Source organism: Eptesicus fuscus, chromosome 7, assembly GCF_027574615.1.
Source record: "Eptesicus fuscus isolate TK198812 chromosome 7, DD_ASM_mEF_20220401, whole genome shotgun sequence".
Lineage (NCBI taxonomy): Eukaryota > Metazoa > Chordata > Mammalia > Chiroptera > Vespertilionidae > Eptesicus > Eptesicus fuscus.
The window spans coordinates 9,575,653-9,596,699 of NC_072479.1; the positions used below are offsets into that span (position 1 = coordinate 9,575,653).

A 21,047-nucleotide genomic window follows, 5' to 3' on the forward strand; every position below is an offset into this window, starting at 1 on the left:
CTCACACCTGCTGCCAGAGCCCGGCACCAGCCCCGATCCCCCTGAGGGCTCCTCCACCTTCCCCTGCTCCTAAGGGGCGATCGGGGCAGCAGCCGCCGCTGGCGCCAGCCCCAATCGCTCAGCGCTGTCAGTGGGAATAAGTGGGGCTGGCACCATCAGTGCATGGGAGCGGTGGTGGTGGGAGTGGGGCTGCCAACAGACAGGAGACAGGGGGCTGTGGCAGGAGGGGCCAGATGGGGGTGCAGAGGATGGGCCGAGACCTGCCCCTGTGCCCACCACAGCCTCGCGGCCCACAGTTCCTTTCAAGGTGCACGAATTCATGCACTGGGCCCATAATGGTAAATAATAAAGTGAGTTGTTGAATAGTATGCATTTCTATCCTATTTTTATAACACAAAATGTTATCTGTACTATGACTGTAAATATGTAAAAAGATTTGAAAAACAGGCACCAGAGTTTTAATAATGGTGACTTCTGAGCAGCAGGATTGAGGGGCTTTTACTTTTTACTTTTTATTGTATACTAGAGGCCCAGCACACAAAATTGTGTGTGGGTAGGGTCCCTAGGCCTAGCCTGAGATCAGGACCATCTTCTGCCCACTTGCCAGTCCCCGGTCCCGCCCCACTGCTGCTCATCCCAGTTCCCCATGGTTCCCTGTTTGCCATCCAGCAATCAGAACCTGCGGGCTGGGGGGAGGGACCAAGAGGTCTGCCTTCCGCCTGCCTACCAGTCCCCAGTCCCACCCACCGCCACCCACCCCGGTTCCCCATGGTTCACCGTTGGCCATCTAGGGATCGGAGCCTGAGGGCCGGGGAGAGGGACCACGTCTGCCTTCTGCCCGCTCACCAGTCCTCAGTCCCGCCCAGCCACCACCCTGGTTCCACATGGTCTCCCATTGGCCATCCAGCCATTGGAGCCTGTGGGCTGGGGGGAGGGACCGAGAGGTGGTCAGTGCACCTCATAGCGACGGGTCGATTGGGCATTCTGGTCGTTATGCCGTTATGGTCACCGGCCTTTTATTATATAGGATGCTTCTGCATTACTTCCACTTTTTTGATGAATTACACAATACTTTTATAATAAGAAATAAATAATAAAGGAAGAGAAACCAAACCAAAATGGAAATAATTTGTCTGATCCATAAAAGCACAAGGAGAGAACCCAGGCTAGTACAGCTAATTCTGCAGAAATTACTCTGATCAAAACTTTCCCAAACCCCTCCCTTAGGAACATAACCCTGCCTGGAAGATTCCTGTATGGTTCTGGGAATTCCTGATGGGAAATTATAGCAATCAGCTATTCTTTTTGCAGTTTTCTTGCAATCTAGACTTAGCCCAAATGTTTTAAAGTATACCATCAGCTTCCATTTAACTCTAAGATCTCAGAGTTGACAGAGGTGCCAGCGCAAGTTTGCTCTCAGGGTTTTCTTGCTGCCCTCTGGCCACTCTCCCTCAGTCTCCCTGGCTCCTGCTCCTCCTTACCTGCACCTGAGTGATGCTGTCCCAGGATTCTGCCTCAGTCTTCTCCCGTCCACCCTTCTGGATGAGCTCGTCTACACAGCATGCTTGCACTACTGAGCTGGATGCACTGACCACTATAAGATCTGATATTTCTAATCCAGATGGGCCCAGACATCTCTACTGAGATCCACACCTTTTCGTAGCTGCCAACTAGGCATTACCACTTACTACTAAATGACCAAGTCAGCATGCCCTACGTGGGACTAATTACTTCCTCTCAAATCCACTCCCCTTCCCGTATCTTCTTTCCTAGTCAGTTGTTCCCCTAGTCACTGAAACCAGAAGCCAGTAAGTCCTCTTTCTTATCCTCCCCTGTCACTAAGTTCTCCTGATTCTGCCTTGTATGTAGCTCCTGAATCTGGCCCTTCATCCATTATCACTTTTACCTTAGCTCAGTCTCTGTCATTTCTTGCCAGGACAACTAGAAATATCTCCTGGGTGATTTCTCTGTCTTCTGTCTTACCTTCCTCATCTTTACCTAACCCATCCCCCTTACCACTGCCAGAATGACTTTTCTTATTCATGAACCAGGTCACATGATTGTCCCCATTATTTCTTTTTTTGAAAATTGAGTTTTTTTGGGTGACATTGGTTAATAAAATATATAGATTTCAGGTATACAATTCTGTAATACATCATCTGTATATTGTATTATGTGTTCACCACCCCAAGTCAAGTCTCCTTCCATCGCCATTTATCCCCCTTTAGCCTCTTCTTCCTCTCCCCATCTTCCCTTTCCCTCTAGCAATCACCACCGTTGTCTGTGTCCATGAGTCTTTCTTTTTTTTTCTTTGCTTAATCTCTTCATCCTTCTCACCCAGCCTCCAACCCCTTCCTCTCTGACAGCTATCAGTCTAGTTTCAGTATCCATGAGTCTGTTTCCACTTCATTAGTTTATTTTGTTCATTAGATTCCACATATAAGTGAAATAATATGGTACTTGTTTTTCTCTGATTGGTTTATTTCACTTAGCATAATGTTCTCCAGGTCCATCCATGCTGTCACAAAAGGTAAGTTTTTTTTTTTTGTCTTGCAGCTGAGTAGTATTTTATTATGTAAATGTACCACAGCTTTTTTATCCACTCCTCTATTGATGGACAAGAATAAATTAAACGGATTACAGACTTAAATGTTAGACTTGAAATCATAAAAATCTTAGAAGAAAGCAAAGGCATTAAAATCTTGAACTTTTTTTGTAGCAATATTTTTTTCTGATATATCTCTTCAGGGAAAGGAAAACAAAAGAAAAAATAAACAAATGGGACTACATCAAACAGCAAAGGAAACAATCAACAAAATTAAAAGACAACTCACTGAATGGGAGAATATATTCACCAATATATCTAAAAACAGCTTAACATCCAAAATTTGTAAGACACTTATAAAACCCACCACTAAAAAACAAACAATTCAATTAAGAAATGGGTAAAGGACCTGAATAGATACTTTTCAAAAGTATCAAAAGACAATACAGATGCCCAACAGACATTTTCAAAAGACAATACAGATGCCCAACAGACATATGAAAAGATACTCAATGTCATGAATCATCAGAGATATGCAAATTAAAACAAGGAGCTATCACCTCACACCTGTCAGAATGGCTATCACCAATAAATCAACAAACAACAAGTGTTGGTGAGGATGTGAAGAAAAGGGAACCCTTGTGCACTGTTGATGGGCATATAGACTGGTGCAGCCACTGTGGAAAGCAGTATGGAGTTTCCTCAAAAAATTAAAAATGGAACTGCCTTATGACCCAGTGATTCCACTCTGGAATATATCCAAAGAAACCCCAAACACTCATTCAAAACAATATATGCACCCCTATGTTCACTGCAGTGTTATTTACAATAGCCAAGAAAAGGAAGCACAGGATTGTCTTTGAACAGCCTTTCCAAAGCTTTCTGTGATCTTCAGCAGGAAGACCCAATTCTGTGGCCTGGGATAAGCCACCTCCAGGATTTCATTTTCTCTGCCACTCGCCCCTGCTGTGATACCACAGTTACTGGTTGATATTCTGTCTTTGCCTATTCTGTTCCCTTAGGCTGGACTGCTCATTCTCTCCCTTATTTTCTTGGCCACTCCTGATCATCCTCAAGTTTAACTCATTTCTCATCTCTAAAGCTTGGTGGTTGTAAACAACACAGCTGTATACTCTTAGAGTTCTGGTAGTCAGAGCATGAACTTAGTCTCACTGGGCTAATTGCTTTGGCTGACTCCTCTGGAGCAGGCGTCCTCAAACTATGGCCCGCAGGCCACATGCGGGTGCTTTTGCCGTTTTGTTTTTTTACTTCAAAATAAGATATGTGCAGTGTGCATAGGAATTTGTTCATAGTCTTTTTTAAACTATAGTCCGGCCCTCCAACGGTCTGAGGGACAGTAAACTGGCCCCCTGTTTAAAAAGTTTGAGGACCCCTGCTGGAGGTTCCAGGTGAGAATGTGTTTCCTTGCCTTTTTCGGCATCCAGTGCTCCCTGGCTTGTGGCACCTTCCTCTGAAGCTCACAAACCCCACTTTTGGAACACAACCTTCTACCCTCCAGCTGTCTCACTGTGTTGTTACTGCTCCATCAGTTCCTTTCTTTTCTACACTATAAATCCCTTTACACCCAAACTGCAGGGCTCCTACCTTCCTTATCCAATTTAAAGGTGATGCCAAAGTCCTCCATCTCAACTGTCCTCTTGTCCACACTCTTGCTCTAATATCCCAAAGGCGGCAGAAACCACCACCGTCACCCCTATCTGCAGAACCCAACCCCAGCTCAATCCTGCTGTCACTCTCCTCTGAGCACATGACACAGATGGGGTAACTGCAGCCACGACACAGCCCAGCAGTTCTCCTATTTTTCTCTTCATCTTTTGCATTCCTTTAAAAAAATCTTAAAAAAACCACACCCAAAGTTCCACATCTGTACCTTTCTAGATCATTCTGTAAAAGGCTTTAAACAAAAACAGAATCTTGTCCCACCCTCCATATGCCCATTTCATACTCATCATTTTGAACATTTTAAGTGTTTTTCCTAGTGTCTAACTCCATATATCTAAGTAACATATGTTTATATTGTTATTTCTTGATATTACATTTTAGACCTATTTTAATAGCTTCCTATTATGGAAAATAACAATTTAGCTCTCTATAGGCTCTCTCATCAATACAGTTGTACCATAATTTTTGGTTAAGTCAAAATTCATTGTTCATCTTGTTACAAATATATACATACTAGAGGCCCAGTGCACGAAATTCATGCATGGGGTGTGGGGGGGATCCCTCAGCCAGGCCTGCACCCTCTCCAATCCGGGACCCCTCAGGGGATGTCCAACTGCCTCTCAAAATCCGAGACTGCTGGCTCCTAACCACTCGACTGCCTGCCTACCTGATTGCCCCTAACCACCTCTGCCTGGCTGCCTGATTGCCCCTAACTGCTCCCCTACCAGCCTGATCGCCCCTAATTGCCTCTGCCTTGCCCCGCACCCGGGACCCAGGATTCCCTCCTCCAGCCAGTCGCAGGCACCTGGGACCCGGGCTTCCCTCCCTCTGGCCAGCTGCAGGCACCCAGGACCTGGGCTGGCTTCACCCGGGCCAGCCACAGCCGCAGGGGACCTTGGGTGGGTGGCTTCGCCCGGGCCGCAGCTGCAGGCGCCTGGGACCATGGGGTTTGTGGCTTGTTCCTCTCCTGGGCCGCAGGCACAGCTGCTGGCACCTGGGACCATGGGGACCCTGGGGCGGGCGGCTTGTCCCTCTCCCTGGCTGCAGCCCCAGCTGCTGGCGCCTGGGACTGTGGGGCAGGCAGCTTGTCCCTCTCCCAGGCCACAGCCTGGCTGGTCTCCATTCCTCTCTCCCCAGTGATGGTGTGAGGGTGTGATGACCATTTGCATATTAGCTCTTTATTATATGGGATTATTCACAACTGGGTAATTTCCTTACTTGTGTGACTTTTTGTTTTCCCTGGACTTACTAGCTTCCTTGGTTTGTGTTTGCTTAGTTTTCTATATATATTTTGCTGATTCTCCCTAAAACTCTACCAGAGCACAGCTTTCTTCTCACAATTATGCAAAAGGTTTTGTTTTGGTTTCCTGGAGCCCTCAATTCTCCTCTGGACTGGTCATCTCTTGGGCTGTTCAGAGCTGCCATCCTGGAATGCTGTTCATCAGCATTCTGAGAAACTCCTTTGCCTCTCTCCTCTGTCGGGTCCCTTTTTTCTGGACCCCTCATGTCTCCCTCTTTCTTGGTCTGCTTCCTTATTTTGGTAGAGCATGTTGTGGGTTTGTTTGTTTTTTTAGTTTACAGAGAAAGGTATATGAGAGGTAAATTATTGGACATATTCCATGGCTGACATCTTGATACAATTGTTTGGTTTAATCTAGAATTCTAATGTAGCAATCATTTCTCTCAGATCTGTGAGGCATTTAGCTTTACTTTTAGCTTCCAGGGTTGCTACTGAGAAGTTTGATATCATTCTAAATGTCAGCATTGGTATGTGATCTGTTTGCTCTCTTGGGAAGTTTTTGGTATCTTTCTTTTTCCTTAGTGTTGTGGAGTGTCATGCCAATGTGCCTTGCTATGGGTCTTTTTTCATTTATGATACTGGGCACTTGGTAGGCTCTTTCAGTCTACAAACCCTCATTCTATAGTTCTGGAAATTTCCTTGAATATATATCCAACCTATGTATCATGTCTCTTTTTGGATATCTCTCATGCACATGAAACTTAATATACCCACGATTGAACTGCTTGTCACCTAGCGAAACTTTTTCAGTTCTATCTTCCCTGACTCAGTAAAGTGTGTCTTTTACTCAAGCCAGAAATGTTGACCTCATCCTTGTCTCATCCCTCTTTCTTGCTTCTCTACATACAATAAAATGCTAAGTGTTGTGAAATATGCACCTTGTGTTTCTCTTAAATTTAGTCCACTTCTTTTTTGATAGTCATTGCAGCTTGTTCATGCAGACCAGTATCACTGCTCTTGTGGAACTTTGCAGCAGCCTCCTGCTTCTTCTTTTCTCCAGTTAACTCTGCCCCATCTCATCCTTTAGAACTCAACCTAGAGGTCTCTGGATGCTGCTATTATGCTCTGTGGCCATGGCTTTATTACACTACTAGAGGCCTGGTACATGAAATTCGTGCACAGGTGGGGGGTCCCCTCAGCCCAGCCTGCACCCTCTTCAATTCGGGACCCCTCGGGGGATGTCTGACTGCCAGTTTAGGCCCAATCCTGGGGATCCCTCTCACAATCTAGGACCGCTGGCCCCAAACTGCCCTCCTTCCAGCATGGTCACCCCTTACTGCCCCCCTGCCGGCCTGGTCGCCCCCAACTGCCCCCTCTGCCAGCCTGGTTGCCCCTCACTGATCCCCACTTCCAGTCTGGCTGCCCCCAACTGGCCCCCCCCGCCAGCCTGGTCACCCCTCACTGGTCTCCCTGCCAGCCTATTTGCCCCCAACTACCCCCTCCCGCTGGCCTGGTCACCCCCAACTGTCCCACCTGTCAGCCTGATCACCCCTCACTGCCCCCCTCTGCTGGCCTGGTCATGCCCAACTGCCCCCCCTGCTGGATTGGTCAACCCCAACTGTCCCCTCCTGCTGGCCTGGTCACCCTTCATTGTTCCCCTCTGCCAGCCTGGTTGCCCCTCACTGCCCCCCTGCCAGCCTGGTCGCCCCACGCAGCCTGCTGTTCAGTCATTTGGTCGTCCTTCACTAACCACACTGCCGGCCTGGTCGCCCCACACAGCCTGCTGCTCAGTTGTTTGGTCGTCCCTCACTAACCCCCCTGCCGGCCTGGTCACCCCACAGCCTGCTTGTTCAGTCGTTTGGTTGTCCCTCACTAACACCCCTGCCAGCCTGGTCACCCCACACAGCCTGCTGTTCAGTCATTTGGTTGTCCCTCACTGCCCCCCTGCTGGCCTGGTCACTGCACACAGCCTGCTGTTCAGTCGTTTGGTCATCCCTCACTAACCCCCCTGCTGGCCTGGTCGCCCCACACAGCCTGCTGCTCAGTTGTTTGGTCATCCCTCACTAACCCCCCTGCCGGCTTCGTCGCCCCACGCAGCCTGTTCAGTCGTCTGTTTGGTTGTTTCGGATGTGACGGCCCCTGGCTCTTTATATATATAGATCAGCTGAATGCCTTTTATCTGTACAGATTCCCTATTAGACAATATAGTACATGAAAATTGCCCACTCAGTCAATGTTAGTAGATAAATGAGGTGGTTATTATCACTAATAATGTTCTTCCTTGCTGAAAATTAAATCAACCTTGCAAGGAGGTGAATTCCTGACATTTGGAAACCTCTTATTTTCTCCTTCTCATTTCTCCTCCAGTACCTCTCTCCCCACATAATAGGCATGTCCTAAGTGAGTAATGAGAAACTGTGTTACACATTGTTGGCCATAAAACTAGTGAAATCCTGAAAATGATGGATTTGTAGAAAGGAAATAATCCAGTTCTCCAGGGGAATCAAGACACTGCATGATCTATGTCCTGAGAAATTGTAAATAAGTAAGTCATGGTGAGAAAAATACTTTGTATATGTGAAACTACACAAATAGATATTGAGGTATTACTCACTGTGGCATATGTAGTTCAGTAAGACACAATTAAAGAAGTGGTCTGGATAATTTATCTAATCATTTACTCACTTTAGTTCAAGAGCACAACAAAACTATGCTCCTCAAGCTAAGATTTTCCCTATATAAATAAAAAACAACAACAAATAGTCTACTTAGTATTAAATGAGTGCCATCATGTTAGTATCCTGTAGTTTTACTCCAAAGACTATGTCATCCCTCTTATTTTCTGAACTATTCATTTTTTGAAAGCTCCTAAGCATCCGTTTATTCATTTATTCATTCATTCACTCATTCATTCATTATATAGTTATGGGGTGGCTCCATGGTACTTGATACGGTATTAGCTATTGGAGAATCCAAGGTGAAAAGACAAAATCTTTATCTGCAGAAATTTACCAATAAGTGGGATGTGTAAATAAGCAATGACAAAATAGTGGAGCAGCACAGAGGTTGGGATAAAGACTTCCCTCTAGGAACATGGAGACAGAGCCAGATAGGGCTTCACCAAAGGTTATATTTGAGCTCAAATGTGAAATATTGCCAAGAAGAAAAAGGCACAACAGCGGAGGGTCACGTGTAAAGATACAGGTATAAAGGGATAGTATATTCAGAAATAGGAGGTGGGTTATGAGATTGGAGGAGGGTTTTCGTCTTGAGCCCAGCCTACCTTAAACTCTAGCCCTCTATGATCTTGAACTTCATCAGACCAAGGAAAATTTCTTACTCAGTTTCCCTCTAACATATCTGAATTCCTCTGAAAATCCAATTAAAGGCTAAATAAGACTACTGTTCAATTAAATACTTATTATATTATTTATATAGTTTTTTTTCTTGCTTTCTTTTTTATAAATGAGAAACTGCAATTGAGGTTGCCAATTAAGGGAAATGATGATTAATGAACAAACAGGAAGTAGCTAAGAATGCAACCTGTTTTTGGCTGCTAATGCTTATAGTTCAAACAAAGGTATTTGTCTAAGATGACAGGTCAAGACTCACTCATCAAATGGAAACACATATTTAAATGAGTCATTTCCTTATTTATAAAAAGGACATGTACTCATTGTAGAAAAATGAGAAAATACTTTTTCTTCATTTCACCATATCCTCACCCAGCAATAACCACTATGAACCCATTGAAATGTATTATTTCAACTCATATTATGTATATTTAGATTTTTCTTAATAAAGTATTATAATACAGTTTTAAACACTTTTATTTTAAAATATAATACTTCAAACTTATTTGTATAGTTTAGCAAATAATTATAAAGCAAATACTCATGAAATTGTACCCAGGTCAAGAATTAGAACATTCAAGCTAATGAAGAATTAGAACAGTATCGGCCCCCCCACTGAAGCTTGTGTCTCAAGCCTCTTCTTTCCCATTCAAGGAAACCACTGGCACTACGATTTGGTCATTTCTTGCTTTTCTTCATAGTTTTGCTACTCCACAGGCACCTTTGAATAATTCCTGAAGTCTGTTTATAAATTTTATATCAGTGAAATCATACCATATGTATATTCTTGTCTTGCAATTTTTACGAAAAATTGTGTCCGTAATATCCATCTGTATTTGGGCAGCATGTAGCCCTAGTTCACTCTCATTGCCAACAGTGATCCACTGTATGCACACATCTCAATGTATCCATTATTCTCCACGAATGGAAGTGTGAATTACTTCCACTTCCAGTTTTTAGCAATTACAAGCAATGTTTCTTTGAACATATTTGTGCATATCTCCTAGTGAAAAGGTGGTGAAAGGCCACTGAGAGCACTGGGGGAGGGTAGGCTGGAAGGGTTTAGACTCATCTCAGGTAGGCTGGTTGGGAGGTTGTTGATTAGCAAAGTGTGGGGCCCAAAGTGGTTCTCAATAGAAACATGTAGAGGGATTAAATATGTAATATATGAAAACTTAGCAGAACCAAGAAATGTGTCTGTCTTTTCCAGCTATCTTAGAAAATAGACAACTGGCATTAATCTCTTTCTGTTATGTTTGCATTTCTTGTACCCTTCTCCCCTATGATGAAATACAATAGTATTTCATCAATGTAAGACAGCCAATAGAATATATAAGAAGTCAAGAAAGAAATGAAGTTTTCAATAGTGACATGTAATCAAAAGTTCCAGAGTCATCATGTTAAGAGACTGGGTTACATCATGGCAAAAATTTGTATAACAATGCATTTCATACAGTAGGCAGTGTTCTAAACACCAAAATGTCGGAAGTCACAATGGAAGACAGCTCTAAACAACCACTCACATTAACGACTGCTGGACTAGCTCCCATGGCTCTCCCAGGCTGACAGGCAGAGTGGGCAAAATACCAGGGCATAACCTTTCCCATAAATGTGTGTACGTATTCATGAGGGAGGGTTTGGTTATGTACCCTACTTTTGCAGAGCCACCATGGAATGAAAGGTTTCATATCAGCCTGTAGGTAGCTTATGGCCAAGGGCCAGGGTGAGTCCAGCATTTTATGAATTCTCCTCTGGTACTCTGGGTGTGGATGTCCTGATTGCTTCCCAAATTATCTAAAACAGGACTATTTTTTCTGTTGTTTCTTTTGGTAAAAATCTTTATTGTTGAAAGTATTACATATGTTCTCTTCTTCCCCCATTGACCCTTCTTGCTGTTGTTTCAATGAAAGAATGTGAAAGGCAGAGCAGAGGAAGATAAATGTTTCTTTCCCCATACATGGATCATTCTGCAGCATTTCAATTATAATTGCTAAATAGCACCCTAGGTTACAAAACTGGTAACAGAGAATGAGTTTTAAACTCAAGTGCCCTAAAAAAAATCAAATTAAGTCAATGAACTGCTTAAGGGACAAGCTTTGTGTAATGATTGTAACTCAGGTAGACTTATCAGTAAAACTGGAAACTGATGAAGTAGCTGTGATTCTGCAATTTTTTTCCATGCTGTCTGTCTTTTGACCACTTCACAGCCTGTAAGTTCTTCCATAAAAGGCTTGGAACAGAAGAGGGGTATATTTTCAAATTGACAAGGCATCTAATTGTTAGCAGCCCTAGACCAAGACTGTAAGTGGTGGGGGTCTTGGGAACCTGTACTGTTTATCAAGAGGGAATTTATGTTGCTCATCAATATGGAATACTGTCTTCACCATTATTGCTATTTGGCAACTTCTACTGACCCTTCAGGTCTCTGCCTGTGTGTTTCCTGCACACTATGCTGGGTCTACACAACATGCCTTTATTGTACACACATTTCCCTTTCACAGCTCTTAGCATAACTGTAATTAAATAATTGAATATCCTATCTAATAAAAGAGAAACATGCAAATTGACCATACCTCCACAAGCCACGCCCACCAGCCAATCAGGAGCGAGTATGCAAATTAACACAACCAAGATGGCGGTTAATTTGCATATCCAGGCACAGAGTGAAGACTGAAGACAGCATAGAAGGAAGCCAAGTGCTGCAGAAGGGAGCAAAGCTGCAGAGAAGCAAGCGGGGCGGTGGAGAAGGGAGGGAAGCAGGCGGGGTGGCAGAGAAGGGAGGGAAGCAGGCAGGGCAGTGGAGATGGGAGGGAAGCAGGCGGGGCAGTGGAGATGGGAGGGAAGCAGGCAGGGTGGCGAAGAAGGCCGCAGGAAGCCCTATTCTTGCAGGAATCTTCCTGCAATGGGCCTGTAGTATAAGTATAAGCTCCTGTTTTACCATCAGCTCCATCCCTCATGCTACCCCAGGCATTCAGCATAGTGTTCAACTTAAAGAAGGTGCTCAGTAAACATGTGTTGAGTGAGTGGATACCCATCCAAATTTCACTCCTCAGTGCCTGGGATGACTGAGAGTGACTCTGAGGTTACAGCTCATGATTCACAGTGCTTCCTGGCCTCTTGCATGGGACTAGGCACGTCCCCACTGCTGGCCAGATAGAACAGCAAACAGGGACATGACTCTGAATGATGAAATGCATGGCTCCACACATTCCATACACCAACTCCACCATATTTTCTGTCTTTGTGACTTCATGCAAAGGAATGGGTCTCAAAATGATTGCTTTAATTTTTCTCCCCAAAGATTCTTCCTCACACATTTACTCTCCTATTATCTCCTCTATCCCAATCTATTGCAGTTTCCCCTGTTGGCTTCACAATGACAAATAATTGAAGCTGTGACTGCATTTAAGACTCAGCCTCAGGGAGAAACAGTTGACACCGCACAGTAACCCCAAAGAGCCTGGTGCAGCCTGACTGCTCCGACCTTGCCTCCTGCAGGTCCCACTCCAGGGAGGTTTCTGGATGCTCCTGAATCAACATGGGCTTCCTTGTTGTGAGGTGCCACAACTCGTTCATTATCAGGAAAACAACACACTCTTAGAGTTATTAACATGGAAGGAGCTTGTGTTACATGCAAAGGTGAGAACCACACCCAAATCATCTAGACCCGACTATCCAGTGGTCGTTAAAGCAGAATGTTTAAGGTCTGAAAGCTCCTCCTCAATTTCTTCATTTAAGATGTGCCCAGAGCCCAGTTGCTGTGGCTCAGTGGACTGAGTGTCATCCCATGCACCAAGAAGTCATTGGTTCGATTCCCAGTCAGGGCACATGCCCCATTTGCAGGTGTGATCCCCAGTGCGGGGCGTACAGGAGGCAGCCCATCAATGATTCCCTCTCATCATTCACATTTTATCTCTTTCTCCCTCTCCCTTCCTCTCTGAAATCAATAAAAAATATATATTTTTTAAGTGTGCCCAGAAAGGAGAGATGATGCTTGGCCAGTCTGGAGGGAGGGCGGGGAGAATCTGTTAGAGCAGCTCTTTCTGGCCCCCGTGCACATGAAAGTGCTCAGTAAGCACATGTTGATGATGTGGATGAAATGCTTGTATTTTTAAGTTAGAATATGCCCCCAGATGCCAAAATTTGTGGAATTGAATGCAGAAATAAAAACCTGCTTTTAAAGTCGTAAAATTAATTTTTCTGATACAGTGGTGTCTGTAGTCGGTAGCATAGCACTAGTCCCAGGGATTTTTCCCCCCCTAGATAGAGAGGAATCCAAACAGTAAAACACCAGCTGTTCATTTTCTATATAACCACAGGAAATCCTTCTATACCTTAGGCCTTGTCAACATGACAGAATCAGAGGGCCTATTGACCAAGAAGTAATCTATCTTCAGATGACTATTTTCATCTGAAAATATTTTCCTATTTGTTACAACTACAAACCAGTTTGAGGTAAAGTCAACTATTCATATAAAATACATGGATCAATGCCCAGGAGAGTTTGTGCTTGACATGCGAACAACAGGAGAGCTCTTCATGAAAATTTGGGTGGAAAACAAAGGGAAAAGCAGTGAAAGACCAAGGCTAAGTTGCTAAAATTCTTGGGAACCTTCCATTTACATAGCCATGCAGAGGGTGTTTAACATATATTTTTACTATTAGCATTAAACCCACAATACTTTCCATTGCCATCATATTGGTGTCAATGGGGCAATAATCACTATTAATTTACAGGAAGACAATATTATAGGAGTGAGTCATATTTTATGCCTCCAAACATGTTTAAACACAGCTCTCAACCTGTGTCTGAAAACCCAGGGAAGGAGGGACATGGACAGACTACAGAATTATTATAGTTGATCTGGGAAGCCATATGTGAGGCCACCAGCATTGTCCTAGAAAGAAGAACTCAATCTCTAAGAAATATTTCCAATGGTAGTTATTCAATGACTGTAATTAATTGGCCTCCCTCTGAGTAAGGGCATCTAAGCAGCTGTGTCAGCCACGGTTAGGTACACAGGTTTTAAGTCAGATGACGTGGATTGATGCCTGCTCTGCTCCATAGAAGCTATATGATCCTGGGTAAGGGGTTTACTTAATTCCTCTAAACCCCATTTCCTCCAGAACTAAACAAGGTAGAGTACACAAATCCCTAAGCATATTGAACGGTACACAGAGAATCCCCAGATGTTTGTGGCCATTGACCACTCTGCACTTCCATTGTGTGAATTACACATGAATACCTTTTACCCATTTTTCAAACTAAGTTGTATTTTTTCCTATTGATTTTTAGGCATTCTTTCAATTGCATGTATATTAACACTTTGTTGCAGCATTTTCTAACTGTTTATCATCCTTTTTACCTCCATGATGTCTTTTATTGTCTTTTTATGTCTTTCATAAAAGTTTTAAATTTTTGTGTAGTTGAATCTATCATTTTAAAAAATGTTTCCAGGTTTCATGTCATGTTGAGAAAGGGATTTCCTATTCCAACATTTTAAACTAATTTCTAATTATTTCATTGTCAGAAAATATGTTTTAAAAACATACAATTAAAGTTATTGTTTATTATGTTGTTCACCACAATTTTTTTAAGTCAAAGGTTTAAAGTCTTAACCATTTGTGCTAGAAAATAAATTTCCTTTGGATAACGGGACAGGCTCTTCTTCCTCTGATTCTGTTTCTTGGTTTGCCCTTGTGGTCAGGAAGCTCCAAGCCTAGGATTTTCTCTTTTGTGTTACTTGGATTTTTATCCCTGTACCTATGTTTTTATGGTCCCTTTACTGCATGCTATCTTAGATCTTTTCTGAAATTAGAAAGTCATTAAATACAAAATAAATTAAGAAATAATTAAATAAATGAAAACAGACAGGGATAAAGTAAATAATAAAACCCATTTATTTTTAACTAGAAGCCTGGTGCACGAAATTCATGCACGGCGGGGGGTTGTCCCTCAACCCAGTCTGTACCCTCTCCAATCTGGGACTCTTGGAGGGATGTACGACTGCCCGTTTAGGCCCGATCATGGTGGGATGGGACCTAAACGGGCAGTCGGACATCCCTCTCACAATACAGGACTGCTGCCTCCCAACTGCTTGCCTGCCTGCCTTCCTGATTGCCCCTAACTGCTTCTGCCTGCCAGCCTGATCACCTCCTAACCACTCTGCTGCCAGCCTGTTTGCCCCCAACTTCCCTCCTCTGCCGGCCTGGTCACCCATAACTGCCCTCTCCTGCAGGGTTGATCACCTCCAACTGCCCTCCCTTGCAGGCTTGGTCCTTCTCAACTGCCCTCCCTTGCAGGCTGGGTGCCTCCCAACTGCCCTCTCCTGCTGACCATCTTGTGGTGGCCATCTTGTGTCCACATGGGGGCAGGATCTTTGACCACATGGGGGCAGCTATATTGTGTGTTGCAGTGATGATCAATCTGCATATTACTCTTTTATTAGATAGGATAGAGGCCTGGTGCACAGGTAGGGGCCAGCTTGTTTGCCCTGAAGGGTGTCCCGGATCAGGGTGGGGTTCCCTTGGGGCATGGGGCGGCCTGAGTGAGGGGCATGGGGTGGTTTGCAGGCCGGCCACACCCCTTGGCGACCCAAGCGGAGGCCCTGGTATCTGGAATTTATTTTCCTTCTACAATTGAAACTTTGTAGCTTGGAGCGGAGCCAAGCCTGCTGCTCCCTCCGGGGTGGCAGCCATTTCTGTGGCAGTTAATTCACCTTCTACAATTGAAACTTTGTAGCCTTAAGCGGGTGAGCCCGGCCAGGGTGTGCGGAAAGCTTTGCTTCCCCTGTTGCCAGCGGCAACCCTGGCCTGCTCTCTCAAGCTCCATTCTGCCGCCATTTGTTTGAATTTGTTTACCTTCTATAATTGAAACTTTGTAGCTTGAGTGGAGGCTTAGGCCTGCAACGGCTATGGAAAGCTTGGCTTCCTCTGTTACCTGGGAAACCTTGCTCTCTGTGGCTGTAGCCATCTTGGATGGGGTTAATTTGCATACTCACCCTGATTGGCTGGTGGCCGTGGCTTAGCTGGTGGGTGTGGCTTATGTAGCGGAGTGATGGTTAATTTGCATATTACCATTTTATTAGAGAGGATTTAAGCTTTCTCAGGTCACTTGTTTCTCAATCCATCTTACTGTAAATTCTTGGTCTGCTAGAATGAACTGGACTCCAGTGGGTAAGATTACAAATATCTTGCTCTCACTCTAATTATTCGTTTACAAATCTGTGCACCTCATTCTGAGCCCCTCTAGGGTAAGGGCGATTCTAATTATCCTCAAATCCAAGTCACCTGTGGCTTAAAGCAAGCACTAAGGTGTTCGCTGAGTAAATGAACCAGAAAAAAATTCTCTCACAGAAAAGCTCACACCAGGAATCAAGTTTAAGGAGGCAGCCCCAGGACACCCAGGGTATGTCCTATTGTGGGCATATGTGGCACCTCCAATCCTGGATGACAGCAATGATCAGATGACCCAAAGGTGCAAGGGTTTGCCACACTAGGCTGCAGTCACCAAGGGAAGGAAGCAAAGCCTCACCGTTCGGTTGGCACGACCCAAGTAATTAAAATAACCCAAACACCTCACAGTGCCCCAAAATTCATTTATTTGGGATTTAACTGTATCCTGCATGCCTACCTTCTACTTTTTTAATTAGCTTGATGATGAACAAACGAGGCAATGTGGAAGCTGACTTCGGTTTAGAAACTAGATTTCATTTAAATTAGAAATTCAAACCACTGGCATAGACGAAATGCTAAAATTCACTAATAAAATTTCTATTAACAACAATAATTTTGAAATACAAGGAAGCCTCAGGTGCTGGAGTTAGATTAAAAGAAAAGTCCTAAAATCTTTAAAATGAGCTTCCTGCTTTGTTTTCCCAGTTCACACCTGACAACTCAATTCCACTTTCTCTGGGTTTTTCCACAGCGGTGTGGTCCCCTTATCTAAGGCAGGGGAACAAAACAAATTATTGTCTCACCTTCACAGATCTTGCTCTTCAGTGAATTAGGGCCCAACATCCATTCTCCCTCCCTGTTAGTGTGCCTTCCTATGTGTGGAAGCTGGAAAGCTCACTACACCCTTGGACATCACTGCAGGTGCACAGATGCCTGTGCGTGAGCTAGGGGAGGAGCCAGCGGGGCGGGGGCCACACTTGGGTTGCTCCGGCAGTTTTCGCTGACAAACATCTTTGCTTGTCCTATGTTTGCATCAGCTGCGTTCCCTGCGTCCGGTCACTAGCTTCATCGGTGTGGAGGGGCAGGGCATGTTCGGATCCAGCAGGCAAAGCGTGGCTCTGGGTCAGCCCTTCTGAGGTAGCTGTTGATCCCAGGATTCCAGCTTTGGTGACACAAGCTTGAAGCCAGCAGGGGCAACAGCATCCTGGGTCCCCCAAGAGGCAGCGGGTCCCCTTGGGGTTCTGGGACTCTCTCCTGGAGGCACAGCCCGGAGCTTTCTCCCACAGTCCTTCCAGTGATTTTGTCAGCGTCTGCTTCCCCAAGAAAAATGCCAATCTGGCCTAAAATAGCTTGATTCTTGTTTAATTTACAATCAAAAGAGTGAGAGGCAGTTGTGATGACTTAAACATGAAAAATGAATGTGCCTTAAAAAACAATGGTATTATAATTGGTATTATAATAATTATTACTAACTTTAAATGCCATTTAAAACTCATCTATCATCCCATCTAAATAACTGATGTGCACAGAGACTTTCCAAAGACATTAAATGCAGAAAGTCTTACCAGCAGGCGTGGCTGTGGATTTTGGTGCTGGAAGCAAACTCCTGCGGGGGGCAGTGACACTGGAGGTCGGCGGAGGGGCAGCGCGACCGGCTCCCTTGGGTGCATCTTTGGAAGGCAGGGCTGCTTTCAGGGCCGGCTGCTCTTCATTCCCAAAGGCTGAACCTGCGGGAGGCAGACAGTGGGCTAATTATAACTTCATGAAAAATGGATGGACCCCATTGCCATTTGCAGTTGCCAACCAATCCCACTTTGGAACGCGACCTCTCAGTGAGTAGCCCTGAAAAGCAATTTTCCAGGGCCAGCTGTGAAAAAAAGTTCCCTCAGACACCACATAAAAGTCTGCCATTTAAATCTCCTGGGCAGGCGGCTCCACAAAAGTCAAGAGCAGCCTCAGTCCAGAGACTTTACACAAATGCACACACAATCCACCCTCCTCCCCTCACACACACACACACACACACACACACACACACACACACACACACACACACCTATATCTATAGCTATGTGGCTGTGTAACTATATATGCTATGTGCTTATCTGGTAACTCTAACCCTTTCTTAGAAACCCATGTGAGGGGCTCAGGAGGGGTGAGAATAGGACTTAAACATGCTCCACTAGGCAGTTTATGCAGAGCTCCCTTGGACCCAGCTAATTCCACCTTCAGAATAAGAGGCTTGGGATGAAGGGAGATAGGGGGAAGCTTGGACACAGAGAATCCCTTTGAAACTCAAGAAGCTTTTGCTTGAAAAGCTGAGGCCTCACCAAACTGAGAGGACCCTGAATTAGAGCGTAGGTTATTTCCAAGACAGAAGACATATATGGATAATTTCCGTTTACTATTCAATACAGAAGCAGACTCTCTATAAGACGGTGTATTTGTGACTGACTGCTCTGACACTCTGAAAGTATGGCAAATTGGGGTATGTGTCAGGTTTAAATGCATAATGCGGTTGTGGCCCAAACTCTTCTAGATCTTTCCAAACCTACAGACAGTGACACCACCATCTAGTTCCTGTTAAAGGAAAAATCTCCTAAATATACCTCTGAGTACAGCTGAGAGGCCTAATTTACTAAATTAAACAGAGAGTCTTAAGGTACTAAGATTACTGCTTGTTTGGGATAAAGCCATCCAGTCATAGGAACACGACCATTTCCTGTGGAAAATAAGCAATGACAGCTGGAAGAAGTATACGGAATTTTAGTGAAAGATTAAGTTTTTTTTGTTTTCATCATTTTAAAAGGATAGTCATAACATTCTATTTAGATAGAGCCTGCATGAAAATAACATTATTAAAATGGCTTTAATGTTCAAACCATCCAGGAATTGTATTCAACCACTTAGAGTAAGAATTTCAACCACTTTCCCCCTTTTGAAGACCTGAAAGTCTGTTTAAAAATGGGTGAAATTTGTTTTGTTTCTAAAGAAAAGTGTATTTAGAAAGGAAAAATAAAGAAGGTGCCATTTCCTAACACAGAAACTACCCTATACCTCTTTTAAGACATTGTGCAAGGATTTAAAGAGCTCTGAACAGTGCTAGCAGAATGCCTTTGATCTATGCAAAGAGAACAAATGAATTGAAACTCTACCCAAAGGATCTGCACTGTGTGGTGGATGTCAGATAAGAAAGCAAGCACATGTTTGATCCAAACCTCATCAGGAAAAGGGGCACTGTACCCTGCAGAACAGTGAGTGTTCGCTTCTGAATCAGAGCAGGCTCACCAGCCCATCCTGGAGCTTAGACAGTCTCTGGGGGGTTGTAGGACACTTGAGATGGGCCAGGAACTCAGCCACTGGAAATATTTCACATGGAATTACCTCATGTTTAGACCACTGCAGACAGTACTGCTAAAATAATCTATTCACCAAAACATGTAGTAGAAGCTGAATTGAGCACAAAATCTTTCACACAGTCTTTTATTTAACAAACCATTAAAATTTCTCAAGAAGGGAAATGTTTTGTGTCATTTGTAAAGTTCAAATGCCTTTTTATCAAACCCTCTTGCTCCCAGCATCATTCTCTTACATGAAATTTATTACTCAATGAACATGTCCATTTTGAGATTTGGCAACTTCCAGGCTGGGAAAGAAATCTGTCTGAAGTATGAAGTGTTAAGGAAGCTGTGCACTCCCTTCTGAGAGAGGTCTTGGGTTACCAAAAATAAAATAAAGTAAAATAAAATAACATAATAAAATAAAACTCTATTCCTATACATTGCTACGGGACGCAGCTGGCAATAAATGGTACCACTCTTTGAAGACCAGCTTGAGTGCCAGGAATTAAAAAACATTACTTAGCAAGTGAAAAGTATTTGAGAGACCTCGGGTCAAGATTTCAGAGTGGTAAACCTGTGCTCACCTCCTCCCCCGACCACATCAGAATTACAACTAAATTATAGAACCGCCATCCCTGAGAACCACCTAAAGACTAGATGGCCAGACCTCTATAACCAACTAGAGGCCCGGTGCACAGATTCCTGCACCAGTGGGGTCTCTCAGCCTGGCCTGCGCCCTCTTGCATCCTGGACCCCTCGGGGGACCCGATCGGGCCGAAACAGGCAGTCTGACATCCCCCGAGGGTTGTAGTAGTGAACCAGGAGGAGCCCGAGCATGGGCCAGGCACCACTCCCGCTCATCCCAGCCCCTCTGCGCCTGCCACCACTGCCGCTGCTCAGTAGCATGGAGGCAGGAGAGACTCATGCTGCCACAGCTGCACTTGTCAGCCATGAGCCCGGTGTCTGGTGCCAGTTGGTCAGCTGAGTGGCACTCCTGCTGTGGGAGCACACTGACCACCAGGGGGCAGCTCCTGCATTGAGCGTATGCCCCCTGGTGGTCAGTGCATGTCATAGTGACGGGTCAACCAGTTGTTAGGTTGTTCAGTCATTTGGTCACTTAGGCTTTTATCTATATAGATTATATACATAGATGATACAGAGAAGAAGCCGTGTTGAGACTGAATATTGAATGCCAACAAAATTGAAAAAAAATTTTTTTTAAGAAAAGTACTCTAAATTTGGAAGTGGTACTGAGTTCCATAAATGCTCTGGGTACTTCATAACAATGCAGACAATAGGAAACTGTTGTTTTCTAAGAGGAAGGAAAGAACTGGAAATAAACAAACTGCACCTGTGTGGACCAAGAAAATGTTTTTCTGGAGAATTCAGCCGGTGGAAGTGACTTGTGTGTCTAATTCAGTCATCTCATCCCCAACCAACCTGACCCTACCCTTGCCTGCATGAGCCAGGTGGTAAATGGTGTAGATCCGGAAGAGAGCCAAGCAGCTGTGGGAACCACTGCCTCTGCCTCCCACCTCTGCACCTCTGCTCCCTCATTTGTAAGTGGGGAGAATGGTAATCAAGCTCACACAAGTAGTGTGAGAGTTACAAGAACTAATGCAAGTGAATTTTTAAAAAGCTGATGCAGGAGTTAGTACAAGAAAATGCGTAGAATAGTGTCTGGGACTCTGATATGTTATTCACACTTA

At 44.4% G+C, this 21,047-nt stretch overlaps 1 protein-coding gene across 3 annotated transcripts in view; it reads right to left on the bottom strand.

Annotated features, from left to right (window-relative positions):
• Window positions 1-21,047, bottom strand: part of MTUS2 (microtubule associated scaffold protein 2) — a 366,940-nt gene that overhangs the window by 128,571 nt on the left and 217,322 nt on the right. For all 3 annotated transcript variants that reach the window (XM_054719703.1, XM_054719702.1, XM_008158182.3), the window contains one exon: window positions 17,563-17,724. In XM_054719703.1, the coding sequence (XP_054575678.1) occupies window positions 17,563-17,724 (162 nt within the window). The remainder of the gene's footprint in view (window positions 1-17,562; window positions 17,725-21,047) is intronic.